We start from the raw sequence: 15645 nt of genomic DNA on the forward strand, positions 1-15645 counted from the left end.
TTCTAAGAGACAGAATAAACTGTCACTTAGAAAGGCACAGGTTAATCAAGGATAGTCAGCATGGATTTAAGGGAAGATCTTGCTTGACCAACTTGATCGAATTTTTTGAAGCAACAAGGAAGATAGAACAAATAAAATTACAGCACAGGAACAGGCCCTTCAGCCCTCCAAGCCTGCGCCAATCCAGATCCTCTATCTAAACCTGTCGCCTATTTTCTAAGGGTCTGTATCTCTTTGCTTCCTGCCCATTCATGTATCTGTCCAGATACATCTTAAAAGATGCTATCGTGCCCGCGTCTACCACCTCCGCTGGCAACGCGTTCCAGGCACCCACCACCCTCTGCGTAAAGAACTTTCCACGCATATCCCCCCTAAATTTTTCCCCTCTCACTTTGAACTCGTGACCCCTAGTAATTGAATCCCCCACTCCGGGAAAAAGCTTCTTGCTATCCAGCCTGTCTATACCTCTCATGATTTTGTACACCTCAATCAGGTCCCCCCTCAACCTCCATCTTTCTAATGAAAATAATCCTAATCTACTCAACCTCTCTTCATAGCTAGCGCCCTCCATACCAGGCAACATCCTGGTGAACCTCCTCTGCACCCTCTCCAAAGCATCCACATCCTTTTGGTAATGTGGCGACCAGAACTGCACGTAGTATTCCAAATTTGGCCGAACCAAAGTCTTATACAACTGTAACATGACCTGCCAACTCTTGTACTCAATACCCCGTCCGATGAAGGAAAGCATGCCGTATGCCTTCTTGACCACTCTATTGACCTGCGTTGCCACCTTCAGGGAACAATGGACCTGAACACCCAAATCTCTCTGTACATCAATTTTCCCCAGGACTTTTCCATTTACTGTATAGTTCACTCTTGAATTGGATCTTCCAAAATGCATCACCTCGCATTTGCCCTGATTGAACTCCATCTGCCATTTCTCTGCCCAACTCTCCAGTCTATCTATATTCTGCTGTATTCTCTGACAGTCCCCTTCACTATCTGCTACTCCACCAATCTTAGTGTTGTCTGCAAACTTGCTAATTAGACCACCTATACTTTCCTCCAAATCATTTATGTATATCACAAACAACAGTGGTCCCAGCACGGATCCCTGTGGAACACCACTGGTCACACGTCTCCATTTTGAGAAACTCCCTTCCACTACTACTCTCTGTCTCCTGTTGCCCAGCCAGTTCTTTATCCATCTAGCTAGTACACCCTGGACCCCATGCAACATCACTTTCTCCACCAGCCTACCATGGGGAACCTTATCAAACGCCTTACTGAAGTCCATGCATATGACATGAGCCCTTCCCTCATCAATCAACTTTGTCACTTCCTCAAAGAATTCTATTAAGTTGGTAAGACATGACCTTCCCTGCACAAAACCACGTTGCCTATCACTGATAAGCCCATTTTCTTCCAAATGGGAATAGATCCGATCCCTCAGTATCTTCTCCAGCAGCTTCCCTACCACAGACGTCAGGCTCACCGGTCTATAATTACCTGGATTTTCCCTGCTACCCTTCTTAAACAAGGGGACATTAGCAATTCTCCAGTCCTCCGGGACCTCACCCGTGTTTAAGGATGCTGCAAAGATATCTGTTAAGGCCCCAGCTATTTCCTCTCTCGCTTCCCTCAGTAACCTGGGATAGATCCCATCCGGACCTGGGGACTTGTCCACCTTAATGCCTTTTAGAATACCCAACACTTCCTCCCTCCTTATGCCGACTTGACCTAGAGTAATCAAACATCTGTCCCTAACCTCAACATCCGTCATGTCCCTCTCCTCGGTGAATACCGATGCAAAGTACTCGTTTAGAATCTCACCCATTTTCTCTGACTCAAGCATAACTTTCCTCCTTTGTCCTTGAGTGGGCCAATCCTTTCTCTAGTTACCCTCTTGCTCCTTATATATGAATAAAAGGCTTTGGGATTTTCCTTAACCCTGTTTGCTAAAGATATTTCATGACCCCTTTTAGCCCTCTTGATTCCTCGTTTTAGATTGGTCCAATTTAGATGAGGGTTGTGCAGTTGATGCAGTCTACATGGCTTTTGACAAGGTCCCACATGGCAGACTGAGTAAATAAATTAAATCCCATGGGATCCAGGGAAATGCAGCAAGGTGGATACAAAACTGGCTCAGTGGCAGGAAACAAATGGTAATTGTTGACGGCTGTTTTAGCAACTGGAGGGCTGTTTCCAGTGGCATTCCGCAAGGCTCCGTACTGGGTCCCCTACCTTTTGCGGTTATATTAACGTTTTGGACGTAAATGTAGGGGACGTGATCAAGAAGTTTGCGGATGACACAAAGACTGGCCATGTGGTAGATAGTGAGGAGAATAGCTGTAGGCTGCAGGAAGATATTGATGGTCTGGTCAGATGGGCAGAAAAGCGGCAAATGGAACTTAACTTGGAAAAGTGTCAGGCGATGCATTTGGGGAGGTCAAACAAGGCAAAGGCATGGGAATACATGATTAATGGGAAAACACTGAGAATGGTAGAGGAAGTAAGGGACCTTGGAGTGAATGCCCACAGATCCCTGAAGATAGGGCAGGCCGATAAGGTGGTTAAGAAGGCAGATGGAATCCTTTCCTTTATTAGCCAAGGTACAGAATAGAAGAGCAGGGAGGTTAAGCTGGAACTGTATAACTCATTGGCTTGGCCACAACTGGGACGGCACAGTGGCTAGCACTGCAGCCTCACAGCTCCAGCGACCCGGGTTCGGTTCTGGGTACTGCCTGTGTGGAGTTTGCAAGTTCTCCCTGTGACCGCGTGGGTTTCCTCCGGGTGCTCCTGCTTCTTCCCACATGCCAAAAGACTTGCAGGTTCATAGGTAAATTGGCCATTGTAAAAATTGCCCCTCGTGTAGGTAGGTGGTAGGAGAATTGAGGGAAGGTGGGATTAATGTAGGATTAGTATAAAGTATTAGATTAGTATAAAGCAGCCAGAAGTACTGCACAAAGAACAGCTAGGCGTTGCGCAAACGACTACTGGCAACACCTATGCAGTCATATTCAGCTGGCCTCAGACACCGGAAACATCAGAGGAATGTATGATGGCATGAAGAGAGCTCTTGGGCCAACCATCAAGAAGATCACCCCCCTCAAATCTAAATCGGGGGACATAATCACCGACCAACGCAAACAGATGGACCGCTGGGTTGAGCACTACCTAGAACTGTACTCCAGGGAGAATGCTGTCACTGAGACTGCCCTCAATGCAGCCCAGCCTCTACCAGTCATGGATGAGCTGGACATACAGCCAACCAAATCGGAACTCAGTGATGCCATTGATTCCCTAGCCAGCGGAAAAGCCCCTGGGAAGGACAGCATTACCCCTGAAATAATCAAGAGTGCCAAGCCTGCTATACTCTCAGCACTACATGAACTGCTATGCCTGTGCTGGGACGAGGGAGCAGTACCCCAGGACATGCGCGATGCCAACATCATCACCCTCTATAAAAACAAAGGTGACCGCGGTGACTGCAACAACTACCGTGGAATCTCCCTGCTCAGCATAGTGGGGAAAGTCTTTGCTCGAGTCGCTCTGAACAGGCTCCAGAAGCTGGCCGAGCGCGTCTACCCTGAGGCACAGTGTGGCTTTCGTGCAGAGAGATCGACTATTGACATGCTGTCCTCCCTTCGTCAGATACAGGAGAAATGCCGTGAACAACAGATGCCCCTCTACATTGCTTTCATTGATCTCACCAAAGCCTTTGACCTCGTCAGCAGACGTGGTCTCTTCAGACTACTAGAAAAGATCGGATGTCCACCAAAGCTACTAAGTATCATCACCTCATTCCATGACAATATGAAAGGCACAATTCAACATGGTGGCTCCTCATCAGAGCCCTTTCCTATCCTGAGTGGTGTGAAACAGGGCTGTGTTCTCGCACCCACACTTTTTGGGATTTTCTTCTCCCTGCTGCTTTCACATGCGTTCAAATCCTCTGAAGAAGGAATTTTCCTCCACACAAGATCAGGGGGCAGGTTGTTCAACCTTGCCCGTCTAAGAGCGAAGTCCAAAGTACGGAAAGTCCTCATCAGAGAACTCCTCTTTGCTGACGATGCTGCTTTAACATCTCACACTGAAGAATGCCTGCAGAGTCTCATCGACAGGTTTGCGTCTGCCTGCAATGAATTTGGCCTAACCATCAGCCTCAAGAAAACGAACATCATGGGGCAGGATGTCAGAAATGCTCCATCCATCAATATTGGCGACCACGCTCTGGAAGTGGTTCAAGAGTTCACCTACCTAGGCTCAACTATCACCAGTAACCTGTCTCTAGATGCAGAAATCAACAAGCGCATGGGTAAGGCTTCCACTGCTATGTTCAGACTGGCCAAGAGAGTGTGGGAAAATGGCGCACTGACACGGAACACAAAAGTCCGAGTGTATCAGGCCTGTGTCCTCAGTACCTTGCTCTACGGCAGCGAGGCCTGGACAACGTATGCCAGCCAAGAGTGACGTCTCAATTCATTCCATCTTCGCTGCCTTCGGAGAATACTTGGCATCAGGTGGCAGGACTATATCGCCAACACAGAAGTCCTTGAAGCGGCCAACATCCCCAGCTTATACACACTACTGAGTCAGCGGCGCTTGAGATGGCTTGGCCATGTGAGCCGCATGGAAGATGGCAGGATCCCCAAAGACACATTGTACAGCGAGCTCGCCACTGGTATCAGACCCACCGGCCGTCCATGTCTCCGTTATAAAGACGTCTGCAAACGCGACATGAAATCGTGTGACATTGATCACAAGTCGTGGGAGTCAGTTGCCAGCATTCGCCAGAGCTGGCGGGCAACCATAAAGACAGGGCTAAATTGTGGCGAGTCGAAGAGACTTAGTAGTTGGCAGGAAAAAAGACAGAGGCGCAAGGGGAGAGCCAACTGTGCAACAGCCCCAACAAACAAATTTCTCTGCAGCACCTGTGGAAGAGCCTGTCACTCCAGAATTGGCCTTTATAGCCACTCCAGGCGCTGCTTCACAAACCACTGACCACCTCCAGGCGCGTATCCATTGTCTCTCGAGATAAGGAGGCCCAAAAGAAAGTATAAATGGGTGGTTGATGGTCGGCACGGACTCGGTGGGCTGAAGGGCCTGTTTCGGTGTTATATCTCTCTATGACGCTATAACCTGAGTACTGTGTGCAATTCTGGTCACCTCATTACAGAAAAGATGTAAGTGCACTGGAGAGGGCACAGATGAGATTTACAAAGATGCTGCCAGGACTGGAAAAATGCAGTTATGAGGAAAGATTGGATAGGCTGGGGTTGTTTTCCTTGGAACAGAGAAGACTGAGGGGAGATCTGATTGAAGTATACAAAATTTTGAGGGGCCTGGATAGAATGGAGGTGAAGGGTCTATTCACCTTCGCAGAGAGATCAGTGACAAGGGGGTAGAGATTTAAAGTGATTGGTAGAAAAATTAGTGGGGAGATGAAGAAAATCTTTTTCACCCAGAGGGTGGTGATGGTCTGGAACTCACTGTCTGAAAGGGTAGTTGAGGCAGAGACCATCAACTCATTCAAAAGGAGTCTGGATATGCACCTCAAATGTTGTAAGCTGCAGAGCTATGGACCAAATGCTGGAAGGTGGGATTAGAATAGGTGGATCATTTTTCAGCTGGCCTTAAATTTTCTATGATTCAATCCAGCAAGAACTTGGCAGCTTAAGGGGAATGGAAAAAACAGACACCAGATAGATGGTTTTGTGCAACTAAAATGTGAAACACTTGTTTGTAAAGGAAAGGGAATCAAAGGTTATCGGGGTAGATGGGAGTGTGGAATTCGAGATACAAATCAGCCATGATCTTATCGAATGGCGAAGCAGGCTAGAGGGGCAGAATGGCCTACTATTCTTTGTTCATATTCTCCACTGAATCCGAACAAGGGAGCTCTTGTTGAGTACAATTTGATGGCCACGATGGTAGGCATATAATCCATCCATCACGGGAAGCCAAGCAAGGACATTGACAGAGAAAACAGGCAAAGCACAATGCAAACCACAGCAGACAGGTCTGCAGTTGCACACAAAACATTAAACTTGTCTCCTTCTCTGACTGACCCTGCTGGGTGGGTTCAACATTTCCTGTCCTTGCTTCAGAGGATGCTCTTTAACTAACCCAGGAGACTCTTCTAGGCAGCAACCTGCAAATACGATACTTTCACGAAGTACCACTCCCATCGGACTCCCATCCCTCCCCTCCCCACAATCACCCCACTCCTCCCCCTCTTCCCTTTGCAAATACCGACCTCCTCTTCCCCCCGCCGCCGCCCCTTTGCACACATCAATACAGCAAGTCTCCAGTCCCTGGTCCCAGGAGAGTGCAGGCTGCCCCGCGGAAACCACCGGCCTTGCAGTCTTAATTCGTTGTGTTGCCGAACAAAGGAGCAGGAGTCGGCTTGAATCAGGGCGGGAGCCCGAAGCAGCCTCCCCTGTGGAAATCCCCTTCAGTCACTTACCGTGTCCAACCGCTTAGCCTCCGGGTACTGGTGAGCCATTATCAGAGCCCACGCACGCCTCTCCTCATCAACCGCCCGCCGTTCCAGCCGCGACAAACTCCGCCCCCACCCGCCGCGCGGTGACACCACACCGAGCCGCGCGCTGCCGGAAGTGAGCGCGGATCACGTGGGCTCCGCCAGTGCTCGCTGAGTGAGAGGCGGGGAGCGGAGGTTGAGTCAGAGTAGGCCGATCCTTCCTCAGCTTCATCATCTCACTCAGGATAGGCGTATTTCATCTTAGCATTAGAAGGTATCCCCCTCCCTGGAGATCAAAGCCTGAAAATCTCCCAGAACATGCGTGTAACTTTGACAGCCCAAACTCGGAAACAGCTTGCATTTCTGTAGCTGCAGTCACATCCTCCGCACGTGTGAAACTGCTTTACGGCCAATGGAGTGTTTTCCAAGCATAGTGACTGCCAGAATAGAGCGACACAGCAGCCAATTTGTACACAGCAGCCAATTTGTACACAGCAAGGTCCTACAAACTTCACGCCTTTAACAAAAGCAAAAAGGGCTGGAAATACACAACAGGTCTGGCAGTATCTGTGGAGAGAGAAACAAAGTTAACGTTTCGTGCCTGTGACATAGAACATAGAACATTACAGCGCAGTACAGGCCCTTCGGCCCTCGATGTTGCGCCGACCTGTGAAACCATCTGACCTACACTATTCCATTTTCATCCATATGTCTATCCAATGACCACTTAAATGCCCTTAAAGTTGGCGAGTCTACTACTGTTGCAGGCAGGGCGTTCCACGCCCCTACTACTCTCTGAGTAAAGAAACTACCTCTGACATCTGTCCTATATCTATCACCCCTCAACTTAAAGCTATGTCCCCTCGTGTTTGCCATCACCATCCGAGGCAAATGACTCTCACTATCCACCCTATCTAACCCTCTGATTATCTTATATGTCTCTATTAAGTCACCTCTCCTCCTCCTTCTCCTTCTTTCAGCTAGCCAATTTCTGATCCAAAGCACTAAATCACCTTCAATCCCATACTTCCGTATTTTCTGCAATAGCCTACCGTGGGGAACCTTATCAAACGCCTTACATATACACCACATCCACGGCTTTACCCTCATCCACCTGTTTGGTCACCTTCTCAAAAAACTCAATAAGGTTTGTGAGGCACGACCTACCCTTCATAAAACCGTGCTGACTATCGCTAATGAACTTATTCTTTTCAAGATGATTATAAATCCTATCTCTTATAACCTTTTCCAACATTGGCAAAGGTGAGAAAAGAATTAGGTTTTAATCAAGTGAAGGGGAGCTGGATGGGGGAGAGAACAAAGGAGAAGGTGTTTGACAGGGTAGGAGAGATTAAACAACAAAGCTGTCCTGGGAGAAAGGCAAAGCATATGTTAATGCTTGTAGTGAAAGAAAAAGACTTAGTCCAGAGAGAGTGTTAATAGTAGAATAACGAGCAGCTCTGACTACATGAAAAGCAGGCACATGGTTAAAAAAATATTTTTAAAAAGGCCAGTCATGCTCTGGAGTTATTGAACTCAATGTTCAGTCCGCAAGGCTGGAGAGTGCCTAATCGAAAGATCAAGTGCTGTTCCTTGAGCTTGCGTTGATATTCACTGGAGCAGGCCAAAGACAGAAATGTTGGCATGAAAGCAGGGGGGAGTGCTGAAATGGCAAGCAACTGGAAGCTTGGGGTCATGCTTTCGGACTGAGCAAAGCAGTCACCCAATCTGCATTTAGTTTCCCCAATGTAGAAGAGACTGCATTGTGAGCAGCAAATACAGTATACTAACTTGAAAGAAGTACAAGTAAATCGCTGCTGCACCTGAAAGGAGCTTTCTCGTCTACGTAAACAGGGTTTAATAACTGGAAGATGGCCCCTCAATACTGCATTGAAGTGTCAGCCTAGATTATTGGACTTAAATCCACACCTTCTGACTTGATCCAAGGTTCGCATTTAGTCTGTAAAGTCCCACTGACTCTCCAATCTGGCAACTATGACTGAAACAAAGCAGCAGATTTATGCAGTTGTTCTAACATCTTTGGCATGAAGTTGAATTCGAGAGTTCCTTCATGCATGAGCAATTTTAACTTTGGATGTTTTTAGGTGTATTCCTTAAATTTGTTACTTGTAACGCAGTATGTAGGTGCCCTCCCTGGCCTGAACAGCAGTGATCAAAGAGCTAGGATCTAGGTGGCTGATCATCCAACTCAGTAACCTGTTCCGGCTTTCCCCCCATATCCTTTGATCCCTTTCACCCCTACAGCTATATTTAACTCCTTCTTCAAAACATACAATGTTTTGGCCTCAACTGCTTTTTGTGGTAGCGAATTCCACAGGCTCACCACTCTCTGAGTGAAGTAGTTTCTCCTCATCTCAGTTCTGAAAGGTTTACCCCGTATCCTTAGACTATGACCCCTGGTTCTGGACTCCCCCACCATGGGGAACATCCTTCCTGCATCTACCCTGTCAAGTCCTGTTAGAATTTTATAGGTTTCTATGAGATCCCCCCTCACTCTTCTGAACTCCAGCGAATATAATCCTAACTGACTCAATCTCTCCTCATACGTCAGTCCCGCCATCCCAGGCATCAGTCTGGTAAACCTTCGCTGCACTCCTCTATAGCAAGAACATCCTTCCTCAGATAAGGAGACCAAAACTGCACACAATATTACAGGTGTGGCCTCACCAAGGCCCTGTATAATTGCAACAAGACATCCCTGCTCCTGTACTCGAGTCCTCTCGCTATGAAGGCCAGCATACCATTTGCCTTTTTTACCACCTGTTGGATCTGCATGCTTACCTTCAGCGACTGGTGTACAAGAGCACCCAGGTCTCGTTGCATATTCCCCTCTCTCAGTTTATAGCTGTTCAGATGATAATCTGCCTTCCTGTTTTTGCTAACAAAGTGAAAAACCTCACATTTATCCACATTATACTGCCATGCATTTGCCCACTCAGTCAACTTGTCCAAATCACCCCGAAGCCTCTCTGCATCCTCCTCACAACTCATCCTCCCACCCAGTTTTGTGTCATCTGCAAATTTGGAGATATTACATTTAGTTCCCTCATCTAAATCATTAATATATATTGTGAATAGCTGGGGTCCCAGCACCGATCCCTGCGGTACCCCACTAGTCACTGCCTGCCATTTGGAAAAAGACCTGTTGATTCCTACTCTTTGCTTCCTGTCTGCCAACCAATTTTCTATCCATCGCAATACACTACCCCAATCCCATGCGCTTTAATTTTACATGCTAATCTCTTATGTGGGACTTTGTTGAAAGCCTTCTGGAAGTCCAAATAAACCACATCCACTGGCTGTCCCTCATCAACTCTACTAGTTACATCCTCGAAGAATTCTAGTAGATTTGTCAAGCATGATTTCCCTTTCATAAATCCACGCTGACTCTGTCCGATTCTACCACTGTTCCCTAAGTGCTCTGCTATAAAATCTTTGATAATGGACTCTCGACAACCGACGTCAAGCTGATTGGTCTATAATTCCCTGCTTTCTCTCTACCTCCCTTTTTAAATAGTTGGGTTACATTAGCTACCCTGCAATCTGTAGGAACTGTTCCAGAGTCTATAGAATCTTGGAAGATGACCACCAATGCATCTACTATTTCTAGGGCCACTTCCTTAAGTACTCTGGGATGCATACCATTAAGCCCTGGGGATTTATCGGCCTTCAATCCCATCAATTTCCCCAACACCATTTCTCTACTAATACTGATTTCCTTCAGTTCCTCCCTCTTACTAAACCCTGTGTTCCCCAACATTTCTGGTACGATATTTGTGTCCTCCTTTGTGAAGACAGAACCAAAGTATGCATTTAGTTGGTCAGCCATTTCTTTGTTCCCCATAATAAATTCCCCTGTTTCTGACTGTAAGGTACCTACATTTGTCTTCAGCAATCTTTTTCTCTTCACATACCTATAGAAATTTTTACAGTCAGTTTTTATGTTCCCCGCAAGCTTACTCTCGTACTCTATTTTCCTCTTCTTATCAATTCCTTGGTCAATTGGGGTGGAGGGGTAACATCCCCCGATAAACGGGATTGGTCTTGGCCACGATTGCAGCCTTTCATGAACGTTGCCCACTCTATGGGGCATGCAGCCTCTGGTTCTGATGGCTTGCCACCCTGCTGCAGAGAGACCCCCTCCAAGGAGCTGGTGACCTCCGCACGCAGCGGGGGGCTGTTCTGCTGGCAATAAAGTGCCGGCAATGCAGCAAAACCGCCCCAAATTGGGACCTCCACCTCTGTGTTGTGGGCAGTTGATCCTCTTGCCAGCCTGCCCCTGGGAAAGTTCCTCTTTAGCAGGAATGCACTCGTGTTCCAATGCGGCTCCACTGCTAGGCAATAAAAGTGTCACTTCACCCACAGTGAATGTTATCTAGCACCTTTGTGCCACCCTTTTATAAATGTACTTGGCTAAGTTGGGCAGTTGTAAGATTTTGCACCATTCTAAATTTGTAATTTAAATTTGTAAAACATATATAACCAGAAGCAAAAACCTGATTTTCAAATCAGAAGTCTGTTCATTTTTTTCTACTTTTGTCTACTCTTTTAAAATGATGACCATAAATTTTAAGATTGCTGAGGTTTTCATTGATTTTTTTTATCAGCAGTAGAGTAAATTTGAAATGGATGGCTACAATTTTGTTTTGGATTGGCAACCCAAATATTTAGGGTTAAATCAGTCCAATTTACAAAACCCAAGATCGAATCCTAATGGTAGCTAAGTACTACTACTTTCGTATCACAGAATCGTTATAGCACAGAAGGAGGCCATTCAGCCCATCATGTCTGCACTGGCTCTCTGAAAGAGCAACTCCCTCAGTTCCATTCCCCTTCCTTCTCCTCATAACCCTGCACATTCTCCCTTTTCATATAACTGTCTAATGCCGTTTTGAATGCTTTAATTGAACCTGCCTCAACCATGTTCTCAGGACTTCGCCAAATTGTTGGATCCCATTAGTTGCACAAAGAGAGACGAAGTCCGACTAGCTTTAAGAAACTTTATTGCAGTACTTAATTGTTACATCTTCAGAAAACTTAACAATGAACTGAACTAAAACTCAAAGCAACACACACACTGAACTAACACTGATCTAACCCCCCCCTGAACTGAACTAACTCTTCGTGCCAAATCAAGCCTTATTATAGTTATTCATACAAATCAATAACACCTACTCTTTGTTCCCAATTGGTCTACAAACTTCTGCAGTTTCTTGGTGTCAGGGCCTGATTGGGGTACTGCCTTGTCAATTTGTTTTTAACTTCGTACTCCAGTCTCCCATCCCCTTATCTCCTTGTGAACCGTTAGGCTGACCGTTATACAAAGGGTTATTATTAAGCAATCTGCAGCTGTCCTGTTAGTTTCTGCTGATAAGCTGCCTCTGCAGCCCTAAAGTTATGAAGTCATTTCTGATAAGCTGTCTGTGCAGCTCCGAGGTTAGTTTGTTAGTAATACATGATTGATTAATTATTTCATCTTAAGTGTCCCCATATTATTTTGTTCTCGAAAATTCTGTTCCCACAGTCCCCGCTTTGATTCTTCAAAACACTTTTAAGAATCATTCCCTTGATCCCACCTAGGTGCCTTTAATGGTCTCTACTTGTTTAGAAACAGCCTTCAACACCCGGAGGAGTCACACTCAATACGTTGCCTGCTTGTGCCACAGGAGGGGCCCGCGGGAACTCTGTAAAATCATAAGTTTTGCAGGGGCTTCAATTACTTGTTTACAACATAAAAGGTAGTACACTTGTACAATTACAATTTCATTTAAGCAGCACTATTACATATCGATTGTACAAACATAATACAATTCCATTCTTAGAGTACATTGATCATTCATTAACTCATTTTAAGTATATATGAAAAGGTTATACAATTACCCTTTTATGGCATAACTAATTGTCCCTCCTTTTATAGAGCAAGTTCGAACACGAATTGCCTTTCGGGTAGCTGTCCAACCTGTATTCATACATCCTCTCACATCGCCTAATTAATTTCTTAAGTTGCCAAATTAAGTAGGTCACATATAACACCATGATACCCAAAAACACTATCAGGACATGGGAGATAATTCTAAACCAGGGGTGTATCTGCATGTTTGACCCCCAGTTCCATAAGTCCTCCTGCCAGGTAGAATCATTTATCTCGTCAATCTCATCTTGTAGCATCTTCGACTGTTGTTCCAGATTGTAGTACACTACAGCAATGACTTCTAGCTGCTGTCTCTCTTTACCCAAGCCTGTGGGCAATGGCTGAATAGTATATTCATAATCCCGGAGGTAATTTGTCAAATCCTCCTTAATACTTTCTGTCACAGTTATCGTTTCTGTCTTTTGTTTATGTATCTCTACCAACTCCATCTTCCCTATTCGGGTTGGTATTTATGGGTTGAACCAAAATGTACTGTTGCTCTACATATTCTTTCAACTGCCGAAGTATTTCATCTTCGGGAACGTCAGGTGGGGCCCGCCCCCCTTTGTCAGTAGTTGGTGACAGTCGGTTGCCTTCGTCTGTCATTTTATCCATTCAGGTAGGGAAGTAGGTCTCGAGCCATCAGGCTTTTCGCCAAGTAGGTATTTCGTCAAATACCGCCAAGTTAGATGTCTAGAAAGGGGGTCTCGAGCCGGACAAGAAAGGGTATTTCCGTCAAATACCGCCAAGTTCGGGATCGTGTGGCAGGGAACCAAAATTTAGACAACGACCAAGGACTTTTAACACAAAGAGGAGTCCTTACCTCTGGGGGCCCCGATCGGTCCGATGTCTGTGGCTTCAGTCTTTATCCTCCAGCGATCCTGCCGACTACGCCAAGTTGTTGGATCCCATTAGTTGCACAAAGAGAGACGAAGTCCAACTGTAGCTTTAAGAAACTTTATTGCAGTACTTAATTGTTACATCTTCAGAAAACTTAACAATGAACTGAACTAAAACTAAAAGCAACACACACACTGAACTAACACTGAACTAACCCCCCCCGAACTGAACTAACTCTTCGTGCCAAATCAAGCCTTATTATAGTTATTCATACAAATCAGTAACACCTACTCTTTGTTCCCAATTGGTCTACAAACTTCTGCAGTTTCTTGGTGTCGGGACCTGATTGGGGTACTGCCTTGTCAATTTGTTTTTAACTTCTTACTCCAGTCTCCCATCCCCTTATCTCCTTGTGAACCGTTAGGCTGACTGTTATACAAAGGGTTATTATTAAGCAATCTGCAGCTGTCCTGTTAGTTTCTGCTGATAAGCTGCCTCTGCAGCCCTAAAGTTATGAAGTCATTTCTGATAAGCTGTCTGTGCAGCTCCTAGGTTATTTTGTTAGTAATACATGATTGATTAATTATTTCATCTTAAATGTCCCCATATTATTTTGTTCTCGAAAATTCTGTTCTCACATAACTGTCTAATGCCGTTTTGAATGCTTTAATTGAACCTGCCTCAACCATGTTCTCAGGCAGCACATTCCAGACCTTAACCACTCGCTGTTTGAAATTGTTTTTCCTCATGTCACTTTTGCTTCGCTTACCAAATGCTTTAAATCTGTGCCCTCTCGTTCTCGATCCTTTCACGAGTGGGAACAGTTTCTCTCTATCCACTCTGTCCAGACCCCCTCATGATTTTGAATACCTCTATCAAATCACCTCTCAGCCTTCTCTTCTGCAGGGAAATCAGTCCTAACTTCTCCAATCTATCCTCATAACTGAAATTCCTCATCCCTGGAACCATTCTCATGAATCTTTTCTGTACTCTCTCCAATGCCCTCACGTCTTTCCTCAAGTGCAGTGCTCAGAATTGGATGCAATACTCCAGCTGAGGCCGAACTAATGTCTTGTACAAGTTCAACATATCTTCCTTGTTCTTGTACTCTTTGCCCCTATTAATAAAGCCCAGGATACTGTATGCTTTATTAACCGCTCTCCCAACCTGTCCTGCCACCTTCAATGACTTATGCACATATACACCTCGGTCTTTCTGCTCCTGCACCCCCTTTAGAATTGTACCCTTTATTTTATATTGTCTCTCCATGTTCTTCCTACCAAAATGAATCACTTCACATTTCTCTGCAATGAACTTCATCTGCCCATTCCACCAACTTGACTATGTCCTTTTGAACTTCGCCACTATCCTCTTCACAGTTCACAATGCTTCCAGGTTTCGTATCATCTGCAAACTTTGAAATTATGCCCTGTACACGAGGGTCTAGGTCATCAATATATATCAGGAAAAGCAAGGGTCCCAGCACTGACCCCTAGGGAACTCCACTACAAACCTTCCTCCAGCCCGAAAAACATCCATTAACACTACTGTTTGTTTCCTGTCACTGAGCCAATTTTGTATCCATATTGCTATCGTCCCTTTTATTCCATGAGCTATAAGTTTGCTCACAAGTTTGTTGTGTGGCACTGTATCAAACACCTTTTGAAAGTCCATGTACACCACATCAACAGCATTGCCCTCATCAACCCTCTATGTTACCTCCTCAAAAAACTGCAGCAAGTTGGTTAAACATGATTTTCCCTTAAGAAATTCATGCTGACTTTCCTTAATTAACTCGCATTGTCCATTAGACTATTGCTTTTGTCCCGAATTATTTTTTCTGGAAGTTTTCCCACCACCGAAGTTAAACTGACTGACCAGTTGCTGGGCTTAACTTTACACCCTTTTTTGAACAAGGGTATAACGTTTGCAATTCTCCAGTCCTCTGGCAGCACCCTTGAGTCTAAGGAAGACTGAAAAATTATGGCCAGTGCCTCGCGATTTCCACCCTCACTTGCCTCAGTATCCTTGGCTGCATCTCATCCGGTCCTGGTGTCTTATCCCCTTTAAGTACAGACAGCCTATCTAATACTTCTTCTTTATCAATTTTAAATCCCTCTAGTGTCTGACTTACCTCCTCTTTCAACATTGCCTGGGTTGCATCTTCTTCCTTGGTAAAGACAGGTGCAAAGTATGACGGAATATGATGGAAATAGCTTGTTATAGGATGTCAAATTTGTCTATCCATTCGATGGCATTCTGAGATGCTGACTGGAGAAATGAGGTGCCTCCCACAACAGATCTTCGTGGGCATCTTGATGTGATGTGTTCCATGGTCTGGGACTCATGGCCACAATCACACTTCGGGTTGTCCCTCACCTCCCAC

The 15645-nt window shown here is 45.5% G+C and overlaps 1 protein-coding gene across 1 annotated transcript in view; it reads right to left on the reverse strand.

Annotated features, from left to right (window-relative positions):
- LOC137362624 (prolyl endopeptidase-like) overlaps positions 1-6617 on the reverse strand; it is a 173453-nt gene extending 166836 nt beyond the window's left edge. The window contains exon 1 of the mRNA XM_068026980.1: positions 6473-6617. Coding sequence (XP_067883081.1) covers positions 6473-6511 — 39 coding nt within the window. The 5' untranslated portion in view covers positions 6512-6617. The remainder of the gene's footprint in view (positions 1-6472) is intronic.
- Between the last annotated feature and the right edge of the window lie 9028 nt (positions 6618-15645).

Source organism: Heterodontus francisci, chromosome 3 (assembly GCF_036365525.1).
Source record: "Heterodontus francisci isolate sHetFra1 chromosome 3, sHetFra1.hap1, whole genome shotgun sequence".
In the NCBI taxonomy this organism is placed as follows: Eukaryota; Metazoa; Chordata; class Chondrichthyes; order Heterodontiformes; family Heterodontidae; genus Heterodontus; species Heterodontus francisci.